Source organism: Xenia sp. Carnegie-2017, unplaced genomic scaffold (assembly GCF_021976095.1).
Source record: "Xenia sp. Carnegie-2017 unplaced genomic scaffold, XeniaSp_v1 HiC_scaffold_1, whole genome shotgun sequence".
NCBI lineage: Eukaryota > Metazoa > Cnidaria > Anthozoa > Malacalcyonacea > Xeniidae > Xenia > Xenia sp. Carnegie-2017.
The window spans coordinates 717,682-742,599 of record NW_025813402.1 but is presented as its reverse complement, the minus strand read 5'-3'; the positions used below and the strand labels follow the sequence as shown (position 1 = coordinate 742,599).

General features: G+C 34.3%; 1 protein-coding gene, 1 non-coding gene and 1 pseudogene across 13 annotated transcripts in view; 1 reads left to right on the top strand and 2 right to left on the bottom strand.

Moving 5' to 3' along the window:
- Positions 1-5: 5 nt before the first annotated feature.
- Positions 6-24,918, bottom strand: part of LOC124440879 — a 35,186-nt gene continuing 10,273 nt past the window's right edge. For 4 of the 12 annotated variants that reach the window (XR_006946813.1, XR_006946811.1, XR_006946814.1 and 1 more), the window contains 9 exons: positions 24,372-24,514; positions 18,327-18,444; positions 17,121-17,387; positions 8,021-8,625; positions 7,201-7,344; positions 3,947-4,090; positions 2,891-3,085; positions 1,344-1,597; positions 6-411 (listed from right to left, as the gene is read on the bottom strand). Coding sequence is in view for 2 of the 12 variants with exons in the window: in XM_046991311.1 (XP_046847267.1) it covers positions 2,927-3,085; positions 3,947-4,090; positions 7,201-7,299 (402 nt within the window). In the remaining 10 variants the exon portion in view is untranslated. Of the gene's footprint in view, positions 412-1,343; positions 1,598-2,890; positions 3,086-3,338; positions 3,421-3,946; positions 4,091-7,200; positions 7,345-8,020; positions 8,626-10,416; positions 11,387-12,514; positions 12,805-17,120; positions 17,388-18,326; positions 18,445-24,371; positions 24,515-24,918 lie in introns of those variants that run through there. The other 8 variants (XM_046991311.1, XM_046991305.1, XR_006946807.1 and 5 more) reach the window with 7 other exon arrangements.
- Positions 9,382-10,190, bottom strand: LOC124440812 (annotated as a pseudogene).
- On the top strand, positions 13,199-13,273 carry Trnat-ggu. Its single transcript has one exon. It is a non-coding gene; the product is annotated as a tRNA-Thr (tRNA).

Sequence of the window (24,918 nt, the reverse complement as noted above, 5' to 3'; positions counted from 1 at the left end):
CTGGGAAGGCGATGAGTGTGTACATGTATAATGCGTGATGTATTATCTTTAATCGTTTGGTCCTAAGCATTTTCATCAATCCTATTGGTCAAAAAACATGATTGCCACTACGGTAATTATATGCATAATAAGGTATGCGTGGCAAGAAAAAAATTGAATCTGAAATTCAATGAAGTGGCTCCACTGTACATTCTGGGCCACCTACCAACTTCTCGTACCCGTGTCTTATTTTAAACGATAAAAAGAATAAAAGATGACGTCATCTAGAGTATTGTATGTAGGCCAACATGAAGATTCAGTCAGAGTTGGACCTCCAAGTTCAGGTACTTCAATATTAAACGATTTTCCGCACATTCAATCGACTCCATTTTATGCCATATAGAATGCACGTCGAAACGACAGTCGTTTTGCCTGCAAAAGAAAAAATTCACCGAATTGTAAACGCAATGAAACCAAGATTTCATCAACGCGGCGCGATTACCTATTAACACAACTGTTGCAAAAATTGACCATGTTTTCGTCACTATTGACCATTATGATCTTGTGGCGTTGATCACTAAACTAAAATATCGTTTAGTTCTCAATTATTATTTATCAAGTATCATTTAGTGTCATTTAATGGTCAAAATAAAGAACAAAGTATAAAGAACAAGGCATATTATATAAGTAGATAGTGAGTGGACGGGTATTATATAACATAGCATTACGATCTTGTGGTGTTTATCACTAAACTAAAATAATGTTTAGTTCTCAATTATTATTTATCAAGTATCATTAAGTGTCATTTAATGTGTAAAACGTATTTTATTATGATCATTATATATTACAAATATAAATGTTAAAAAACTAAATCAAATATGACTAAAATCAGTGTCATTTAATGGTCAAAATAAAGAACAAAGTATAAAGAACAAGGCATATTATATAAGTAGATAGTGAGTGGACGGGTATTCTATAACATAGCATTATGATCTTGTGGCGTTTATCACTTTGGTAGTTGTGGTTCGTATGGCATAGTAAAAAAAGTGTCAAATATGAATATAATAATGTATAAAAAGTCATAGCCACCTCTAGTACTTAAGGCAAGTTCGTCACAAATAGAAGATTAAGAATCTAGTGAGTATTGCGATAACGCGACTTCCGTATGCGCTCGAAAATCTCGTACACTTGCACTGTTTTGCGAACGTAGCATTTACGTTAAAATAAATAAAGTTGCCTTCAAAAAAAATTAAAAGCATTGTCGTTAACTGATAGAAATATGACTTCTACGTATTTGAAAATTTTCGCAGTAAAAGCAAAAGCAGGGCGCAAACTCAGTAAATTTATCAATATTTTGCACAAACCTTATAAGATCAAGCACAGAAGGTATTGGTTCAACTTTTTCTTCCTTCGGTTCTGGTTCTTTCACGTTAACATTTCCAGGTTAAATGCAAATAAACAAATTACTCCCCAAACATTGTAGTCATAAGATAATACAGCAATGTTCTTCTTCCCAATTTTCCGCTCTGTTTTGACTCCAATTCAGCGACTGCCAAAAGCAAGCTGGATACAATCAAAGGAAGAACCAAAAGTCTTAAAGCTCTCACCCAAATCTCACCTAGAAAGAAAACGTACATTGCATATTCCTTCATGATCTCTTTTTCAACCAACTCATTCGACATGTAAAGAAAGCTCACAATATCGTACATATCAGTTTTAGCGAAAGAACTTCGCTCAGGTCTTTTTTGGAGCATAGTGCAGTAGACGTCTCTCATTATTGATTTTGATAAACAAGGAGCCATACTAAAGAACATGATAGAAACTCTTACAAAAATAACATAGAAAAAATGAATAACATTAATTAGAAACCTTTCAAATATTTAAAGCGAGAAGTCGATACGTTCACAATGGCTACATAGGTAAACGTTTATTTATTTGCATTAAAATTCCTTCAAAGCTTATGAAGAAATCGCAATACGAAGGTTTCACGACATTGAACCTAGCGGAAAAGTATATATCTTTAGTGTTGTGTATATTTTGGTACAAACATGAAATTTCCGTTGTGGGAAAGGTTATTTTGCGTAACTTTGCCTCATGTATTTGAAATTTTTGTTGGATAGTTTTTCATCCAACGAATAAGTAAATTTGATCGTGACTTACGATAAGCATTTCAACTATTGCAAAAAACTTCAAAATATCAAAAGGAAAAGTTAAATCAAATGTAACATGCTCCAATGCACCACAGCTAAGAGGAAGTGATGAACACTTGTGCTATGTGGCTACATCATTTATAATCAAATACCAAAGAAAGAATTAATTATTTTCAAAAAATTCAGAATGTATTAAAAAACAAGCTACAAAGTAATTTTGATCCATAATAATGACTTTGAAAGTTTCAACAAGATAATTTTACACTAAATTATTTGCACTCGGGAACTCTATATGCCTTTGTGCGCATTAGATTTGTTACAATCAAGGCAAAAGAGCCAATACATACTTCAAAATTTACCACACAATTGTCACTTAAGCGTGACTTAAATATTATAAAACATGTTTTGATGTTTAAAGTGTTCAGGAAATTGACGCCTCCTGGTTATAACTGGTTGAATTATTTTCACGTTCATAATAAGTACATAGATGTTAGGTCGTCAACGTTTTGATACCAGGATACGGCGCATAAAACCGTTCAAAAAATTAGATATTTGAAGCTATTGACGACAGCCTAGTACAATTTTCTTTGTACGATAAAAACTGTCAAAATTATACCCAAATGCGTTGAACATAGTTGCAATTACAAATACATTTTTCATTTGTTTCGCTTTCACTATGGAAATGACGACGAATATTGTTGTCTGAATTCATCAAAATTTACAAAACTCCATTCTAACGTTAACTAAGAATGTTTACTTACTTTTGCAGAAGGATAACTGCTGGTATTTGGCAATTTTTATATATCTACGAACTGAGGAGCTTCGATGGACGGCGTTCTATCCAGAAAGAAATGACTAGAATCGCGTCTCTGTGTCGGTACCAGACCTCTGACGTAGTTTTTCCCGCTAATTCCGATAATTACCATCGACCACGAGCCAAAGATTTGCCGTGATTCCTAGAGTACCCCATCAAGTCAAATAAAAATGTTAGTTGGACAATAAAATATAATAATGACCTCTTTCCTGAATAAGTTTAAATAATTTTAAGATTTTTACATTTCTGATCTCTATGAAGGCCTATTTCTGTTAAAACTGATAATTTTATGTCAACAGACACAATAGAAAAACAGTTGTCCAATTATATGTAATACATATTAAAGAGCATTTCATATAACCAATCAAAAACCATAAAACATTTTGTATGAAACATATTTAGCTCCTAAGTTAAACATAAAGTACTACTCGAATAAGAACATGACAAACTCTGCTTGTTTTATTTTTTTCTCTGAAGCTGCAAAAAACAGCAGCTCATTAAACATACGTCAGTTGTATGATTTCAAATCTTTGATACATCATACAGGTGTGTAAAATGTCAAATGGACTCAAGTGATGTCCTTCTGATAATAGTTACACAGTCAGAGAAAGCAAAAATGAGACAGTCATTGTGTAAATGGTGTGAACATGTGCTTTGTTATTTTATTTTGTTTTGGAGACACATAACTTTTCTTCAATATGCAAAAAACATCTTTATGATATCACAATGCATAAGTAGCTTTAGGAAAAATTAATTTTTGTGGACAGTTAATATAAATTATTGCCAATGTCACAGGGTCCTAATATTATTGATTTCAATGCATTGGGATGGTGTCATTGTAATTTTCAAATAAACGACTAATGATTGAATATGTCCGTCTTAATACAGCATGGGGTACTTAGGGAAATGGTAACAGGATGATATGAGGACAGTAGAGGTATCAGGGGGATGTCATTTTAGTGATACAAAATACTTTTCATAGAAATATAAACCAAATACTTACAGCTTGTTGTAAAACATTTGTTCCTTTCGTGTTCATAATGACTTCTTCAATGGCTTTGATAGATGTTTCCAAAGCTTTCAAACCTTCTTCTCGATTCATTGTTGTTGACGTGACAACATAAGTTGGTGGTGAAATGGGATTTATCTTAAAGAAAACAGTTTACAATCAAACAGTGAAATTTTCAAGGATTATTCATCATTGTATGTTATTTAGGCCTGGTGCAGGTATTGTAAAATATAATTACATTGCTGTGCACATTTGGAACATTTATAAATAATTAAATTTTGTTTTCATGGACATCAAAATGTTCATCTTCATTGTGTTTATGTAGCAATATTGCAATTTGATGCATTTCAATGAGAATGATCTGTCATATACAGTGGTGTAAAACAAAGCTTCATGCTTTTCTTGGTTCTTAAGGTTCATTTTCCTTGACAACTCATTTATTGACAGTTGTCTTGTTGTATACAATGTTCAGTAGTATATATAATAATCATTCTACAATTGAAATCTTGACATAAACATATTTAAAAGTTAAAATGACATGATGAATATGAGGTATAGCTCTATTGGTTAAGAACAGTTCATGTACGACGTCAAATGATGTTAATTTTGATTCATAATGGTTTCAAAAAAGCTTGGCTGACTGAATTGAATTTAATTGTATTGAATTTAAAAACTTGAACATCAAGTTTTTAAATCTCATATCTACCAACACCTTCTTATATCTCACTCATGTAAAACCAACTATTCCCCCTCTAGCTTCAAAATCATCGACACTGCCGACATATGGCGCGCCAAGATGGACAATATTACCAAAATCGAAAATTTTTTTAACGAAACACATTATCGTATGTCGAAAATAATATACTGGCAACTCTTTCAATATTTGTAAAACGAAACGCAAAATATAAAAGAAAACAAAATTCGTTTACCATAATTTATATACCTTTCTTACGCGCTGCGTAAGAAAGGTGTGAGAATATGGTTCGGGCAGTTATGGAGACTTATGAAGGTGTAGAGGCGGTGGTTACGGAGGAAGGTGCTAGATCTGGTGTTTTTGAGGTAAAAGTTGGTGTTCATCAAGGTTCAGTCTTGTCGCCGTTACTGTTTGCTTGTGTGATGGATGTACTGACAGAGGAAGTGAGAAGAAAAGAAGGATGCTGGTGTTTGTTGTATGCAGATGACATTGTCTTGGTGGCGGAGTCGAAGCAGAAAGTTCTGGAATGGTACCGAGAATGGAAAACGGCAATAGAAGTCAAGGGACTGAAAGTGAATGAGGCAAAGACGAAGGGCATGAGATGCTCGAGGCAGGTGGAGGTGAAGGACAGTGATAAATGGCCATGTGTGTGTGGGAAAAGAGTTGGAGTGAATTCGATAATGTGGGAAATGCGGTAAGTGGGTTCATGGAAGATGTTCAGGTGTCCGTGGTGCATTGACAAGAGTAACTGATTTTGAGTGCGGGACGTGTCGAAGTGGTGGGCGAGTCGCAATTGAACGGTTTGAACTGGGTGACGTGAGTTTGGAAGGTGTATCGGAGTTTAAATATCTGGGCGATGTGTTAAATGATGGTGGAGGGTGCGAGCAAGCGGTGAGGAACAGAGTTCAAGCAGCGTGGTGGAGTTTTAGAGTTGTCGGGAATGTTGTGCGGAAAGTCGACTTCGTTGAAGCAGAAGGGAGAATTGTATAAGGCATGTGTTAGAAGTGTTTTGGGATATGGAGCAGAGTGTTGGGCGCCGAAAGCAGAGGACCTGAGAAGATTGGCGTCGACGGAAAGGGAATGCTTAGCATGATGTGTGGTGTAACGTTGATGGATAGGATTCGAAGTGAAGAGATTAGAAAGAGTTGGTGTTGAGTGTATCGAGAATTGGGTAAGACGCCAGCGTTTGAGGTGGTTTGGGCATGTGGAAAGGAGGGAAGAAAGTGCTGAAATTCGTAGAACGTTGCATATGAATGTTGATGGAGTCCGCAAACGAGGTAGACCGAGAAAGAGATGGATGGATGTTGTGAACAGTGATATGAAGGCGATGGGTATAACGAGAGATATGGCGAGAGATAGAGATGTGTGGCGTGGAAAAATTCATGGACTGGTCAACCCCCCTGGCGGGGATTAATACTGGCCGGTATATAAATGTTGTTTGTTGTTGTGTTTGTATAATTTATATATACACAACGAAATTTATTTTTCAAGTTATGAAAATTATTTTCATAAAACGAAACTCATTTATATAAAACGAAATTGACATTCATAAAACGACATTTTCTTCGAACAAGCGACATTTTTTACCTCGCCCTCCCACTGACATCAAAGAAAAACGGCGTTTTGACTTTTTTCCTCCTCCATTATTTACACTTGGGTTGAACAATGGAGACGTGTGGTGCATTGAAGTATTAGCTGCTGTAGTCGCTGCTCCTCCGACTGTTGTGGTTGTGGATGAACGACCATTTGCAGAAGGGAAAAGAGTGCGTATCGTACTTTCAATATTGCTAACGTTAGCATCGTTATCTCCTTCAAAAGTTCTTTCACAATTGTTGGAGCAATCACTTTCAGAGAGCTGAGTGATTGCTGCAACAAGGTTTGTCAAGTTATGTAAGTTCCTTCGCGAAGACATAATCAAAATTTTGTAGTGGATGGCTCTTTGCAGGCTACAAAATAATGGCCGCAAAAAAGCGGTAAAAAATGTCGTTTGTTCGAAGAAAATGTCGTTTTATGAATGTCAATTTCGTTTTATATAAATGAGTTTCGTTTTATAAAAATAATTTTCATAACTTGAAAAATAAATTTTGTTGTGTATATATAAATTATGGTAAACGAATTTTGTTTTCTTTTATATTTTTGCGTTTCGTTTTACAAATATTGAAAAAGTTGCCAGTATATTATTTTCGACATACGATAATGTGTTTCGTTATAAATATTTTCGATTTTGGTAATATTGTCCATCTTGGCGCGCCATAAAAACATCCTTATGATATCACAATGCATAATTAGCTTTAGGAAAAACTAATTTTTGTGGACAGTTAACATAAATTATTGCCAATGTCACAGGGTCCTAATATTATTGATTTTAATGCATTGGGATGGTGTCATTGTAATTTTCAAATAAACAACTAATGATTGAATATGTCCGTCTTAATACAGCATGGGGTACTTAGGGAAATGGTAACAGGATGATATGAGGATAGTAGAGGCACCATGGGGATGTCATTTTAGTGATACAATATACTTTTTATATAAATATAAACCAAACACTTACAGCTTGTTGTAAAACAAATGTTCCTTTCTTGTTCATAATGACTTCTTCAATGGCTTTGATAGATGTTTTCAAAGCTTTCAAACCTTCTTCTTGATTCATTGTTGTCGTCGTGACAACATAGGTTGGTGGTGAAATGGGATTTATCTTAAAGAAGAAAACAGTTTACAATCAAACAGTGAAATTTTGAAAAGATTTTTTATCATTGTATGCTATTTAGGCCTGGCACAGCTATTGTAAGATATAATTACATTGCTGTGCACATTTGGAACATCTATAAATAATTAAATCTTGTTTTCGTGAACATCAAAATGTCCATCCTCATTGTGTTTATGTAGCAATATTGCAATTTGATGCATTTCAATGAGAATGATTTGTCATATACAGTGGTGTAAAACAAAGCTTCATGTTATTCTTGGTTCTTAAGGTTTGTTTTCCTTGACAACTCATTTATTGACAGTTGTCTTGTTGTACACAATGTTCAGTAGTATATATAATAATCATTTTACAATTGAAATCTTGACATAAACATATTTAAAAGTTAAAATGACATGATGAATATGAGGTATAGCTCTATTGGTTAAGAACAGTTTATGTACGACATCAGATGATGTTAATGTTGATTCATATGGTTTCAAAAAAGCTTGGCTGACTGATAATTATGCTAATAAACACATAACCAAGGCTGTCACATGTTACAATCGTAAACAAAATCTCAGCAAACTTTTGGCATAAATATAAAGCAGTTTTAAAATTCAAAAGAAGTAAAGATCTTTTTATAAAATCTAACGATGATCAATGATTTCAGTACAATAGAACTTACCTAAATGAAGTCATAATATTAAACGTCGCTCGATTTTGAAATAGAAATACAAACAATTCGTTATGTTGATGATGGCACAAAATATGTACAAAGATATAACGCAGATTGTTTAATCAGTTGCATTTTTCATTGAAAACTTTTCAAGAACCTCAAACGATAATACTTTAAATACAGACGAACAAGTTTACAGTTTGAGTTTTCATGACTGACTTTACCGATTCTCGGAAACATCCGGTGGAAAAAAACTATCGGTATTCGCCGATTATTATTCGATGTCTGTCGTGAAAATGGTTTGTGACGTATTCAGTGACGTATTCAATTTTCCAAGCTCTCGCGATGTTCCGATCTTTATTCTCGTCCGTATTTGATTCAAGTAAACACTGGATTTAAGGAATTTGAAAATTTGAAAATTTCCTTTTTCACAAATAGAAAATACAACATTGAAAAATACATTTGTTCTAATTAGTTAATATAGAGTCCTTAAGTGGTGACGTCACGTTTCCATGGTGCTAAAAATCTCAGTTCCAAACAAACGCCCATTCGATTCAAAATGGAGACATTATCCATCGCTTCGCTTTTTTCTTTCTTCTCAAAAGAAAAGAAATCTATAAAAAAGGGGGAAAACCACTTAAGTCAGATCACATTGAAGCATTTACTTACCAGCAGAGTGTTTTATGAGGAGAAGTACACGCAAGAATGAAACAAAAGGTTTATAAAGTGACGGTGAATGCCAAATGTCAAGATTAAGTTTTACACTGTTTTTGTTGCCTAAATGAGCACGAGGGCGAGATTTTCTCTTGTAGTGAAATAAAAAAGGCTTTTTAATGAACGATTTGTTTTAAAAAATAATGATACTCGTCGGTTTTCAGTCCTCAAATTGACCTACCATTACTAGTTTGGTGTGAGGGAGTTGTGGTAACAGGCTATACATATATTTGCCTTTTTATTAATAAACACAAGGATAACATGGTATTTAAAAGACATGGAAAAATGGTACATCATTTAATGTTGTTTTCCTGGGGGGGGAGGGAAATTCCCATATAAAAGTGATGAGATGCTCATGGGAAATGTTCAGAAAGACTCCTTTAGGGTAACTGTGGGCAGTACTTGCTTTTATTTTTATCCCTAAAAAGACATCCATTGTAAAACATATGTCAAAACTTCTTTTAACTTCTGTTCTCCTAAACATGATAAAAGAATTCTTGCAGTGATCTTATTTGACACCCTATGTACACCCAGGCTGTACCAGATGATAAATATTGTAATCCCTAGGAGGTAAAATCATCCCTTTACTGTTATATTAGAATGCTCCACCTCCCCACACCCCTCTAGCTGTATTTTCTTCTAAGTAAGCCTCAGTCTACAAATTATTTTATTTCTATTTGAACAACAATAATTATTAAAAAACTGTCCAATGTAGTCTTCAAGCATAAAACTACTCAAAAACCATATCTTCGCATTCCTCTTTGATGAGAGGAAATTGCAAATTTACAAGTGTTGCACATAACTGAAACAAAATGTCAGCATAGCAGTGCAAATACAAAGGATGCCTAAAATTTTGAAGTCTTTCAGACTAGCATTGGCTCTTTCGACATGACTCCGTGCTTTAGCTATGGCTTTTGTTTTCTTGACCTCACTCTCTGTGAAAGTTCCATTATTCAGAAAAGGTGGAATATTGACACAGACAGCATGTGGTACAACATCCTGGATAAGGAAACCCTTGTCCGCCAGAATCATATCTCCAGCTGTCAAGTGATTAAGGAGTCCAGACTGTTGCACAATGGCCTTGTCTCAAATAGAACCTGGATACAGCCGACTGACATTAGTAATGACTCCATTTGGTGCAACACCAACTATTACCTTAAAGGAATTCATTCCTCTGTATGATAAATAGGTTGCATTTTGCTGACTCATCAATCCCAGTGCAGCAACCTCAATATCTGTGCAGTCTATAACAATCTGACAGGATTCAAATTGCCTGAAAGAGGAGGTTGCTGAGATCTTGTCTTTTTCCTGGGATGGAATAGACGTCATTAGGTCATCAAACAAAATTTCATGCAAAACATGAGTGAATGCTATAACAATGAAACAATTGGGCTTGGTGAAGCTGTGTGTAGTTCTGTCGTACTTTCATTAAAGTGATAAAAATTTGATTCTCAAAATTGATGGATTATACCTTCCAAAACACTCAGATTTAAGGTTTTGGCTACGGAAAATACAAAGCGACCGTTAAAAAGACAACTAGCTGAAGCTTCTATAATTCAGTATTCGATGATTCTCCCTCATGTCCTGATGTCAACTCTTCACCTGAATAGAGTCCGTAAATCTCACTTAAAATCACGTAATTCATCGAATTCTCACCGATTAAGGAATTCTTTTTGAATATCAGTTCATACCTTATGAGTCGAATCCATCTCTTGTACTCGTCGTTCAGCATTGTAGCGCTTGGAAAAGCAAAGAACTTGCAAGTGTTGCCCTCCGACGAACGGCCACATGTAGGAGCAAAACAGTAAACCATTTTGCCCGTTTGACCCGCGTCCTTTACACTTCTTCAACAAAGTTGATCCTTTGGATGACCCTTTAACCTTTCCTGTTTTTTTTATTGTCTTTTGTGGGATTACACTGGATAATTAAAGCTTTATACATTCAGAACAAAGGAAGCATGTCCAAAGCGCTCGCTTAAGATATTTTGTTTAGAACTGCATTTTTTAGCGCCATGGTAACGTGACGTCACACTTAAGGACTCTATAACGCACGAACTAAAAATCCAGAAAGTACGCCGAATAAAATGCACAATACACTTCAACTTCAGCCAATGATAAGCTTAACTCTAGATCACGTGAGATCAAGTTGGGGAATTGTCGTTATCCTGCGAATGTAAGTTTTCGGCAAATAGTGAAAAAGATTCTTTATCAAAATTAGCACATACACAAATTTATACGTTTTACAGACGTAATAGAGTCCATTCTATCTAAATAGTTATTTTAACAAATTTTAACTCCATAGTTTGTGCATTTCTACATTTCTACATTTCTACATTTCTACATTTCTACATTTCTACATTTCTAAAAATAAAATATTTCTACGTATAAAGTCAAACTTACAGTTCGTCAGGAATTGATGGTAGATTTAAATCATATATTTCAACACTAAAGTCCAAATATAAAACCTCGAGCAAGATATTAAAAAGTTCAGCATAACTGTCAACGTTTGATTCCATCCCTACTTGATCTTCAACAAGATTCTCCTGCAGAACGTTTTCTTCGCGGGAATTGTTTTCGTCTTGTTGCTCATGCTCCAGTCCTTCGTGATGTTCGTCTTCATTTCTATTCTCATCTTCTTTTGATTGAAAATTGGAATTTTTATCGTTTTGTTCATATCTTTATTTTTATATGCTAATGTGACTCGCAAACTTTACCAACAAATGCTGCTTTCGATGAGGAGGTGCTCCGTCACAAGCCAGCTACCACTTACTTTGGTGTAATCCAAAGGACGTCCTTATACATCACTGCCTTGCAGAAACTCAGAGACTCAGCAAAACTGTTTACGTAACCAGTCACGTTCATCCAGTCGAATGCCAATTGCAGAAAGACCAGAAAGCCGGACATGGCAAAATGCCGAAATTGGGAAAGCAAAGCCCCCTGCGAAGCTTTTTTAGTAGTGATGTGTGATGTAGGTGTGATGTTGTGATGTGCGTGTACAACAAAAACAGTCCTTCTCAGGACTATACCAACCTGGACGATCTACATCTACAAACATGTAACGATACTCCCGCGTTCAAACCATTTACTTTAACCAGTAAATGGTTTGTGAACTTGGCAATATTTAGGTGTACATCAATCTATGACGACGAAAGTCGCCAATTCTTTCAACATTCGCTAACCTTTGTGTCGAATCACTCGAATGTATTTGGATTTATCTTACTTGAAATTTATTTCTATAAATCTGTTTCTATCAATGCATTCACAATTTCAAACTTGTCAGATTTTTCATTATACCGCACTAAAGATGGCATAAGTTTGCCGAAAAATGTCTGCAATAAAAAACTTAAAAAAAGTTGTCATTTATGTTAAATGCGTCATTTCAATCGTGCCATTACGAAATTAGGGAAATTAGAAAATTATGTTAAAATGTTGAATTTGTTTGTTAAGATCTGGTTTTTGTTTGCGTGTGTCTAAGGCTTCTTTGAGTTTTAGAGAAAATTGAGTGTAATATTCAAATTTGTCTCTATCACACTCATGATATTTGCCGTGTAAATATCACTAATATTTCATCAAACCTTCTCCTTTTACTGATTAACACGTATCAAGCATCCTATGATAAATTCAGCATTTTAAATAACTTTACTTTATTCTTCATTTCAATCGTGCCATTACAAAATTATGGAAATATTCATATAGTTGTAAATATAGGAGAAGCCCCTGATCCATGATACAAAAAATTGCGCATGAAAAATTCGATGTTTGAAAATTTAAAAAGTTGAATGATTCTGAAAAGAGTTTATGTAATTTAATTTTTGTTCATTATTATTTTATTTACTTAAATCGAAATCAAACTAACGTGATTGAACAGTTAAGGCTGAAACACACTAGGCAATCGCTTTAGTCGCGCGTCTGAAGGCTGAATGAAACACACTAGGCAATCGCTTTACTCGCGCGTCTGAAGGCTGAATGAAACACACTACAATAAAATTTACAACTTCCTGATTCCGACGATTCCGTTCTTTTCGCCAAAAGTAACAAAACACAAGTTTTTATGTCGACGTCACCGAAATACACGACGTTCTATAATTCATTAAATAAAAAATCCTTCAGATAAACTTGTATATGCCAGTATTCTGTTGTAGAACCAAAAGTGAAATGAACATATGATCTTTGCACTTTGCTGGACAATTTAAGTAAGTGTCACATGAAAGAATTCGTGAAACGAATGTCATATGAAAGAATTCTTTCATATGACATGAAAGGAATGTTTGCTTTGTCTGACTGGGTAACTATTATCTGAAGGACATCACTTGAGTCTATTGGACATATTTGAAAGGAATGTCATATGAAAGAATTCTTTCATATGACACTCCTTTCACGAGAAAACATGAGCCCAACAAAATTGAATTCTTTCATATGACATTCCTTTCACGAGAAAACATGAGCCCAACAAATTGACCTGCTCTCCTCTGTGTGACTTCATAGCTCAGTTGGTCAGAGCACTGCACCGGTACCGCAGAGGTCATGGGTTCAAATCCCGTTGAGTCACCTGATTTTTTCAGGTTCATGAGACAATTGCTTAAATTGTCCAGCAAAGTACGAAGATCATATCTTCATTTAATATCAAACACCGCACTGTATAAAACATTCTTTCATAGAACCAAAAGTGGTAAAATATTATCATAGTTGTTTCACGTACGTTGGATAAGCAATGTCACCTTACGAGAGCAATTTCTCTCCCCCCCTCTATGACGGGTGATCACCGCCAAAATTAAAACATGGCATTCGGCAATGCGAACATGACATTCGGCAATGCGAACATGAGCCATATGAACACAAGGTGATTATGTACAGCAGATATGCGTAACATGAGTAATGCGAACACAAAGTTCTTTGTGTCAGCTGTGATGGAGAAAGAACGATAAGATGATACTTCATGTCCTGATTAAGAATAAAAATAAGTTGACGATAAAAATTGGAAACTTGGCTTCAAACACTATTGTAATACTTATTTTTCAGATTTTCTGGTTGTTTTAGTGTCATTTAATTGCTCTAATTTTGTTGAATTTGACATTTTTGAAAATTTATTTGGCAATGGACATCCGCAATGCCTGCCCACCCGGATGAATATATTAATACAAATAGTTATAATTGGAAACTCGAAATCATTTTTATGAAATGGTAAGTTTGTATTTGTTAAATTAACATTTAAAAATAATACAATTGATTAATACCATATTTATGTAATGTTTCATCTTTTACAGTGTTTTGTTCGGACTAAAATTTTATGTTTCTATTGAACAGGAAGATACTAGAAAGATAGTCATTAATCATTTACAACTGTCTATGCGGAAAATTGAGCACATCTTAGAAAACAATTCTGAAGAGCTCCCGGACTATGATTGCTTATCGTTTAGAGTTGATCATCTTCGACATGTTTTAATTTGTTCTGATACAATAAGTATACCTGCTCAAGTTCATCAGTACTTAAAGGACATTGGCAACGAAAATTTTTTTTTCATAAGTTTATCATAGATAGCTATGGAATACTTAATTTCGTGTTTTCGTGTCTCTTTTGAATTTTGCTGTTGAGAAAATTTGACATAAAGTTGAATCCTTATCCGCCATTTTGAAAAAAAACCTTATGCTAAATTATGCCGGAATACATTACTGACGTCATTGGCTGGTATCCACTGAATGACACAATATAAAATAATAGTATTATAATAATATATAGCACATTTGTTCACTGGAATTTTAAAACAAAAACAACAGTCGGCGGTTGTTAAGATTAACAAAAGTTGTGTAGTTTATCACGCTTATATACTTTTCCAATATTTAGTCGTTATAAGACGTAGAAACGTTTATTTTAGCAGATCTTACAACTAGGTTTTGCCGACATACCAAGTGTAAGCCCGGACAACAACAAGCGCGTTATATACACTGAACATTTCGTGCAATAGAAATATTTCATTTTCCCATAATACAAACCTGTGACCAACAAATGAGTTATACGTTTAATTTATTATTTGTATACATAAGAGTCTTTGAAAGATTATGTAGTTTTATATAGGTGATAAGCTCTAAGCCGCTATGTTTTGTTCTTGACTGTAGAGTTTCGTTTATCCGTAATGTTTTACGTGCGTGTTTGCGTGCACAATGTACAAGTAAACTTTTCGATTAACTTTATAACTTATGAATGAATGCAAGTTTTGGGTGGATCACTCATGCATTTTGCTTTTGCGCAGTTCGTGACAATCCTTTGACAATGATATGGCATCGCAATTGCAGATCATAACAAAGAACATCAAAGAGCGTCTGTCTAAGACTAAATTTACGGTCTTTCGTGATAACATGCGTATTTAAAATGTGTATAAAGTCCGTCTGGTGACGCGAAGCGTTTTCGTATGCTAGCATAAACACAAGCAGGAAATGGTCTTCGATGTTTCTTCCCCAAAATTTCAAAAATCTACCTAGAACATCTTTGATAGGCAACTAATCGATACAGCTTGTGTATTCTCTCTAGATCCTCATCAGACAGGGGCCAGTTTTCTTCAACATGCCGACACACGTCTATCTTTAACACACTTTCTGAGAGCATATTGTCCCTAAATTCTTGGTGTGTTGTCAAGCAATTTACTCCTTGAGTTTCTGTTTGGCCTAGCAAAGCCTCATACTCATCGTATTCAAGCGCTTTTTCGTGGCAACAAAAACACTCGATTGCCTTTTTTGACAAAGTACAATGTTCACATTTACACCAACTAAGAGTTTGAAGGCGCTAAGCATTTGCTTTCTCAAATTCAGCATGTATTTCATCCTCCGACGAGGACAAGTCGCTCTGCTCACTCTCCTGTTCGGAACCACTTTCTTCACTAGTTTTGGCCTTCACTTCAGGTTCATATTGATAGGGCAGAACCTCACCCGGTTGATTTTCGTGTATGTCATCCATTGCAGCAAAAAATCCCGTAAAATACGCTTTAAATGTGTTGTAACGCAGTCAATCACAAAGTATATTGTATTGTTGTTTTGACTGCTCACCAGCCAATGACGTCACTACCGCTCTAGATAATTTTATCAAAATTTTATCCAAGATGGCGCAATTTATAAAACTTTTGCTGCAAATATCTCAGCAACAAAATATTTTTGATAAAAAATTTTTCTATTTTAGTTGTTAGACATCACAAAGGTTCAAAAATATGCCATAAAAATTTTCGTTGCCAATGTCCTTTAATTTGTCGAATTTAATTGTTTATAGAAGGCCTTTGGTTGCTTTAGGTCCTGAAGTGATAATTATTGAATGCATGTAATACATTCATAGTGATTTACACACATCATATGACTTCTTGTTAAGTTGTTGAAAGTTTATTCAGTGTTTAATCATATGTTCAAAAATGGCGAAAACAAAACACCAAATCAGAACGGAAACTAGCTGAAGAATTTTTTTGATTCGTAGCATGTTTGAGCGAGCAAAGAGTCGGAGGAAAATGGCAGAGTCAACACAGACTGTCCTTTGCCGCAGATGTGTTTGACTGAAATGAACGCTAAATGGCGCCAATTATCACTAAACACGTGATGTGTAAAACTCGCCCTAGTTTTCTCGGCCAAAATGTATTAAGTTCGGCACATGATAAGTTCGACGTTTGAACCGGATCGAACTTTCTTACTTATTTACTTCCGTGACTGATAACTTATTGAGTTATTGTGCGCATGATCAGCAGAGGCACCAGCGCGCTAATTTCGTCGTGCTGTGTAAATTTAAGACCATTATCATTATTCATTTCTTTAGAAATCTATTGTCTTTACAGTTAGTGAAAATATTGCATTGCACGACAAAGTGCATTAGGGGATCGGGCTACGCTACCCATCATTAGCAACTGGTCACAACGAACAAAATGGAAGTCATCTCGTTTGTTATAAACAAATAGGTAAATTAAGGCACTGGGGAGGTTTTTCTTCATTTCGGAGGCAGCACTTTTCACACAATTTAATTTACTATAAATTTAGGGGTCGCACGACCCTTTGGTACGTATAAACTGATACTGTTCATGATGTCGTTTGTAATATGCAAATGTTATAACAAAATGGAATCGCATCTTCATAATCTTCATTTCGGAGGCAGCACTTTTTACACAATTAAACTTACTATAAATTTAGGGTCGCACGACGCTTTTACTACGGGTTATTTACCAGATAGTTTGTGAAAATTCATTAAATGTTTCAATACTTTTTTAGCAGAAAAAATCTCGAGGTGTATGGGTACATCGTATGAAAATTAATTTAAAACTTTTGCACAACAGCAAATAGAGCATCGAGCCTCGTCATTTAAGGCCCGACAGCTACATTCGATTGAAATTTATTTTCAACATGAGTAAAATAAAATATATAAGCTTTCCTACCTCTCACAGCAGCCTCTCTTCTGAAGTATAAATCTGACAACATGAAGATGCGATGGTTTAGTTTAATCCATTTACGTCAAAGAATGGTGGGCGTCAATGTACATAATTATGATCAGAATCAGAATTTTCATTGGGTGGTGAAATCAAAGTTTTGATTGGTTCTTGTAAATGTTTATAAACTGCGTCGAGCTCATGACGTCGTCAGATATCACTTTCACTTTGACTTTCGTGATGGAAACATCTCCCAACCAAGAGTCAAAACAAGCTCTGAACAGAAGCAGGATGAAGTACATCAGATGAACACGAAACAACACTGTTTCATAAAACTAGTAATGTTTATTTTTATTAAAGAATGTTTTATGCAGTGCGGTGTTTGAAATTAAATGAAGATATGATCGCAAGATATGATAAGATATGATGTATCTTCGCACTTTGCTGGACAATTTAAGCAATTGTCTCATGAACCTGAAAAATTCAGGTGACTCAACGGGATCCATGACCTCTGCGGTGCCGGTGCAGTTCTCTGACCAACTGAGCTACTGAGCTACTGAGCAACTGAGCAACTGAGCACTGCACCGGCACCGCAGAGGTCATGGATCCTGGATCACCAAGTCCAGCAAAGTGCGAAGATCATATCTTCATTTAATTTCATTTAATTTAGTTTATTTTTATTGTTGCTTTGTCCATTTGCAATGTCGATAAAATCATAAATGTTCTATCGTTTTGTGAACTTTTGTAATTTTACAGTGAACATCTTAATACACTTCCGCGTGTGAAATTTCAAATATTCTCAGTTTCATTTGATGATATATAAAGTTAGAAAGTAGCTATAGAAATTTTCAACGAACTTCACTGACTGTATAAGTTCTGATACACAACAAAGGTGAACGTCTAGATTAAGTCAAGATGAAATTTAACTTCCATTTCAACGACTACACATTTACAATAGTTTCGCGAAGGTTCAATTCATCTCAAGTTAAATATTTGAGGCTGTATTTTAACCATAATGGACCTTAAATAAATCTTCTCTCGAAATACTGACCATGAAACATTTATTTCTAATAGTCACATGAAAGATTGATATCTGTGTTGGGTTTGAAAATAATTGAAGTTTAACTAAATGCTATTCAAGGCAACCGCAGGGTCGTGTAAGATAAAATAAAACACAGTAACTTTTAAAACAAACCACAATCATTTATGCTTCACCTTGTTATTCTTCATCATCAGGATTATCATCATCACCATCAACTTCTGCATTTTGACGTTCAAGTTTTTCCATTTCCTTGGCAAAGTATGCTTCATCCATATCTGTGACAACCTTTGGCTAAACAGATAACAATGATAATCAATGATAGAAATTTATAGCTTAAATTTATCATTTGAAATCAACAAATTTCTTGTATAAATGCAAATGCATGGCAATAGGATTTACAAGTACATTTCAACCCCTAATCTTGATTGGCATGTATCTGACATAATGAGAAGAACTGACAAAATAAACACAAAAGTGGTTTGCTAAGCTCTTGTTTTGTAATGATCAAGGTTAAAAATCTGTGGGTAAAGTGAAGGTTTGAGTCAACAATTGACTTGTAATGTGCCAATTCATCGCACACTAATCGACAAAGCATACAAACTTAACAATACAAACAATGGCTTTTAAGGGGACATAAAAAAAAACATCACATCCACTCTTTTACGAAACTCTTTCCCACTACACTTTATTAACAGAACCGTAAAACGATATCACGACAACAAACATAGCAACAACCTCAAACTAGACACCGCAACTACTGACAAGACGATCACAACCAACACAAATGAAAATTCCAAAACAACAACTCTATACTTCAAACTACCATACATCGGACATTACTCACGACACACACAAAGCAGACTTACAAACATTATGAAACGCTTCTGTACAGATATTGACATTCGACTAATTTTCACATCATTCAAAATCAAAAACCTTTTCTCATTCAAAGACCCAATCCCTGATTCAATTAAATCTATGGTGGTGTATGAATTCAATTGCGCGGGATGTATTTCCCGATACATTGGCGAAACTTCGCGCCATTTATCCACCAGAATCAGGGAACATACCACAACAGACAAAAACTCTCATATCTACCGAAACCTTGTTAAATCTCACTCGTGTAAAACTAACTATTCACCCTCTTGCTTCAAAATCATCGACACTGCCGACACCTCATTCTCCCTTAAAATCAAAGAAGCACTCCACATTCTCCACATTAACATAACTAACCCTGACCTCAATGTTCAAGTTTTTAAATTCAATACAATATTTAGTTTATAATACGCTCGGACGCTCCCCATTAATTTATCTTATTTCCTTATTATTGTTGTAATTTATGTATCATATTACTTTTATACAAACCTTGTATTATTTATTATTTCACTTATACTGAAGATGGCATCATGAGATGTCAAAACATGTCTATTTTAAAAAACTCGTCTTGTATATTAAATGCGCATTAGCAATAGTGCTTCTATAAAATTATGAATACAAAATTTCTTAACTTTGTTTGGCTTTTGAATTTTTACACCCATTACTTCATGTCATTGTCTTGTTTCAATTCTCGCAGATAAATATTGTCAATGTTAACAGGGTCGTTATATTTTTGGTTATAAAGGACAGGGATGGTGTCATTGTAATTTACAAATAAACAACTGATGATGAAGTCATACTTGAACTTTGATAATGTCCCTTTTTTAATACAGCATGTTACTTAGGGAAGTGGTAACAGGATGATATGAGGATAGTAGAGGATGTCAGTTTAGTGATACAACCAGTGTGGGAATTAGTTCAGAAAAAACGATGTGCAATTTTTTTGACAAAAGTGTTTCTTTAGAGGCATAATCAAATCGATATTACGTTAATTACTACATAGCGCTAATTGCTAAATTAATATTTTTAAACGTGAACAAATTCATATGATTTACGACAGTGTTTTTCGTTACAACCGCTGATCCAGTTATGTATGAGAGAAATTTTTTTCGCATGTTATTCTCTCCTCTTTTTTGTGCAAACTTTACAGCGCAATAAATTCACCACTTGGCCATCATCCTAGTAATCAAGCGAGTCAGCATTTGATGTTTCCGTCCATTTTTTTCACTGTATTAACTTTGCTGGTAGCTACAACCTTTCGAAGAAGATGGCAAGAAAGACAAAAGTGAAAAGAGAATAACCGAATATACTTTTGCTTTCTGATTATCAACAGTAAGAGCACTGTACCGGCATGGTTAGAGCACTGTACCGGCATCGCAGAGGTCATGGTTTCGAATCCCGTTGAGTCACCTGAATTTTTCAGGTTCATGAGACAATTGCTTAAATTGTCCAGCAAAAGTGCGAAGATCATATCTTCATTCAGTAACATCCTTGATGTTTACTTACGATAAAAAACATCATATTTATCAGGGGCGGATCTAGGATTTTTCAAACATCAGTCATAAAACGTCGGAGGCGCTCCGCACCTGGGGGGGGTCTGAGGCATTCTTCCCTGAGAAATTTTGAATTTCAGAGCCTTGAAAATGCCATTTTCAGCGTTTTAGAGCAATACAAAATGTATTTTGTGGGCATCGTTTTTGTGTAAAAACAACACATTTTGCTTACGTTTTTTTCAAAAAAAAATAAAGTGAACAATACTTGAATGTTTTGCCAAATATTTAGGCTCATTATCATGCCAAATATATGGCTCATTAGCATGTCTAGGAACGTAAAATTTATTTTACAATAATGCTATATTCAAAAACAGATATAGTCTTTAAAAATTTCTACCAAGTTGTCAGGCATAGACCCCCCTAGAGACACCCATTCAAACCTCTATGTAATAAGTTAAGTTAGAAATTTGGTACTATAAGTGACAGTTTATAGATATAGAAAAGCTCAGACTTCAAACCATGCAAGTTTATTGTAACCCTTTACCCATCTCCACATCAGTGCCAGCAAGTTCACCCTTTGAGAAAAACTCAAAATTTTTTTCTGCCAAAGATTAAGCAAAAATTATCAAAGTGAAAATTTGCAGTTAAGGTTAGCTTAATACCATAAATGTTTATTAGGCATTTCACTAGACTATTATCTTCTGCAAAGTGTGCTATATAGCAATCACTAGTAGCATTGTATTATCAAATACAAACAGAATGTAACCAACATGTCTTTAATTATATAATTACATGAATGTTAAAATTGGTTCATGTGTCATGCTTACTGGTCATGATAAATATCTTTTCATATGATCAAAGCTTGTTTAAATGTAAATCTGAAATAATTTAGTTTAGAAATTATAATGATTATCAGAAAAATTACCTAGTGATCATGAAAAATACTTTGCTGTTTTGCCAAATTTCAAGGTTTATCTGCATACATAGGAAGACATTTTTGTTTATAGAAAATGCTTTTCATACATCAATAGCCCTTTGGAATTTATGGCAAACAATCTGGTATGAGCCGTAGATTAACACACCTTTACATCTCTACATGAGGTGTTCAGTTATAAAAGGGGACAATATGTAACATTTCATGTATGTGAAATACTCAGGTTTAATACCATTCCAGTCAAATTGTCAAAATAAAAAGCTTCATGGATCAGAAGACTCAAAATCACAGGTTATATTAAACAGCTTCTCATGTAATTAATGTTAGTTTTCTCAAATCTTAAACAATATGTAGTATAACTGTCCAATGATTGAATGATCAATGATCATAAACTGAAAAGCCCCAAAGATTTGTTTATGATAAAGTAAATAATAGTATGGCGCCTTATGGCTACAGATTTTTGTCCATTGAAATATATTTGCAGGAATGTAGGATTCCCCAAGCATTAAAGAAATCATAGCTAAAAGTCCACCGGGAACAACAATTTTAGAAGCATCAATCTGCTTACCATACGCCATATTAACATAAATCGCATCACACACTCGCATAAATTGACTTTGATATATTGCATTCATGAATACACTTCACTTGTCCTTTACTTACGATTTTGGATGTAAATTTCTGCTGATAAAACTCAAAACAATGTTGGCTTTCTTTTGAACATCAATGACTGAAATGTCGCTCGCGAGATCGTCTTTGCCAAGCATTTACAATTCATCCATAAATTTTTCACCCTCTTGAAAAAATTCCCAGTTTGGAAAGCAGCATTCATGTCAATATATGAATTTGTAAAAGATTTCCATAAATTCCATCTGATTGTAGTTTAGTTTCTATCATGCTTTAGAAAATTATTATGAAACGATCAAACATTCAATTCAGACAGTGAGCTTGACTATGTTAGTTCAGTTGGCAATCAGTCCAAATAGGTCAAACCAATCACAGTAAGACAAAAATTTAAACGAACCAATTACACGATAGCAAGTGGACTCCCTTATAGGTCCGGCCACCTCGCTTATCGGTCGAAATTATTCCAGATCGTCCACTGATCTGGCCATTGACCAATGAAATAAGCGTTTTTGGCGTTCATAGACTCCTTTATCCGTCGAACCAGTCAAGCCACCCCGCTTATCAGTCGGTTATTCCAGGTCAATTAAAATTCAACTGATCTGGTTACCAAGGAGATATTCATTGGATTAGTCATTAGATTTCAATAAAAAAAGCTGGATTTTTATCACGAAGTAAATGCGATAATAAAGTAAGAATAATTAATGAATTTTTAATTAAAATGAATAGGTAATTTTTGAATTTCAAACATCAGTCGCGCGACGGATTTGACATACTCTAGATCCGCCCCTGATATTTATGTCATATTACAAACAATATGTAAAAGCAAAAAGTATGGCTGATCAAGGTTGCCAGTTTGGCTTAATGTTTTGAGCCACTAATGTTTTCCTCACGTTAGGCTTATTTAAAATCAAAATTCCCTTTGGTTTATTTTTCAAATTTTGCTTGTTTAAGTTGTTTTTTTGTCTTCTTTCAAGAATCAAAATCAAAATGTTTCCTGATTTTACTGAATATACTTAAAATAGCTATGATGCCAAAAACAGTACGTAACGGTTTACAAAACAAAGCAAATGCAAAAATTGACATTAATAATGTATTTACACCCCTATTGTCATAAGCATATAAGCACCATGTATGTTGACTGTTGACAGACTTCCTAGTCTCAAAGTGACAACGTCTTTGAACTTGATGACATTGTGTAAAAATGGATTTTAATGTCGTGCAGCGCACTCGTTTATAAAGTAAAGATCAGTAAAGATTAAGCTTGAAAACTTTGTTCAATTTATGTGGTAGTAATCAATAATGAAGTTTTTTGCATATCGTTTGAAAAAGTGATGTGTAATTGTTTTCATTTTAGCTAAAACGATGTGCAAATTGCACATTGCACACCGTTAATTCGCACACTGGTGATATCATTGGTTTTAAATAAGCCTAACAAGAGAAAAAGAAGCCAAACTTAAAACATTAAGCCAAACTGGCAACCTTGATTAGCCATACTTTTTGCTTTTACATATTGTTTGTAATATGACATAAATATGATGTTTTTTCTGTAAATAAACATCAAGGATGTTACTGTTAATAATCAGAAAGCAAAAGTATATTTGGTGTTTCTCTTTTCACTTTTGTCTTTCTTGCCATTTTCGACGAAATGTTGTAGCTACCAGCAAAGTTAATACAGTAAAAAAATGGATGGAAACATCAAATGCTGAGTTTGAGTGCTAGGATGATGGCCAAGTGGTGAATTTATTGCGCTGTAAAGTTTGCACAAAAAAGAGGAGAGAATAACATGCGCAAAAAAATTCTCTCGTACATTTGTAACTGGATCAGCGGTAGTAAAGAAAAACACTGTCGTAAATCATATGAATTTGTTCATGCTCAAAAATATTAATTTAGCAAATAGCGCTACATATAGTAATGAACGTAATATCGATTTGATTATGCCTCTAAACAAACACTTTTGTCAAAAAAATTGCACATCGTTTTCTCTCAACTAATTCGCACACTGGTTATCACAATGCATAATTAGCTTTAGGAAAAACTAATTTTTGTGGACAGTTAACATAAATTATTGCCAATGTCACAGGGTCCTAATATTATTGATTTCAATGCATTGTGATGGTGTAATTGTTATTTTCAAATAAACAACTAATGATTGAATATGTCTGTCTTAATACAGCATGGGGTACTTAGGGAAATGGTAACAGGATGATATAAGGACAGTAGAGGCACCAGGGGAATGTCATTTTAGTGATACAATATACATTTCATAGAAATATAAACCAAACACTTACAGCTTGTTGTAAAACAAATGTTCCTTTCTTGTTCATAATGACTTTTTAATGGTTTTGATTGATGTTTCCAAAGCTTTTAAACCTTCTTCTAGATTCATTGTTGTTGTCGTGACAACATAGGTAGGTGGTGAAATGGGATTTATCTTAAAGAAGAAAACAGTTTACAATCAAACAATGAAATTTTCAAAAGATTTTTTATCATTGTATGTTATTTAGGCCTGGCACAGCTATTGTAAGATATAATTACATTGCTGTGCACATTTGGGACATTTATAAATAATTAAATCTTGTTTTCGTGAACATCAAAATGTTCATCCTCATTGTGTTTATGTAGCAATATTGCAATTTGATGCATTTCAATGAGAATGATCTGTCATATACAGTGGTGTAAAACAAAGCTTCATGTTATTCTTGGTTCTTAAGGTTCGTTTTCCTTGACAACTCATTTATTGACAGTTGTCTTGTTGTACACAATGTTCAGTAGTATATATAATAATCATTCTACAATTGAAATCTTGACATAAACATATTTAAAAGTTAAAATGAC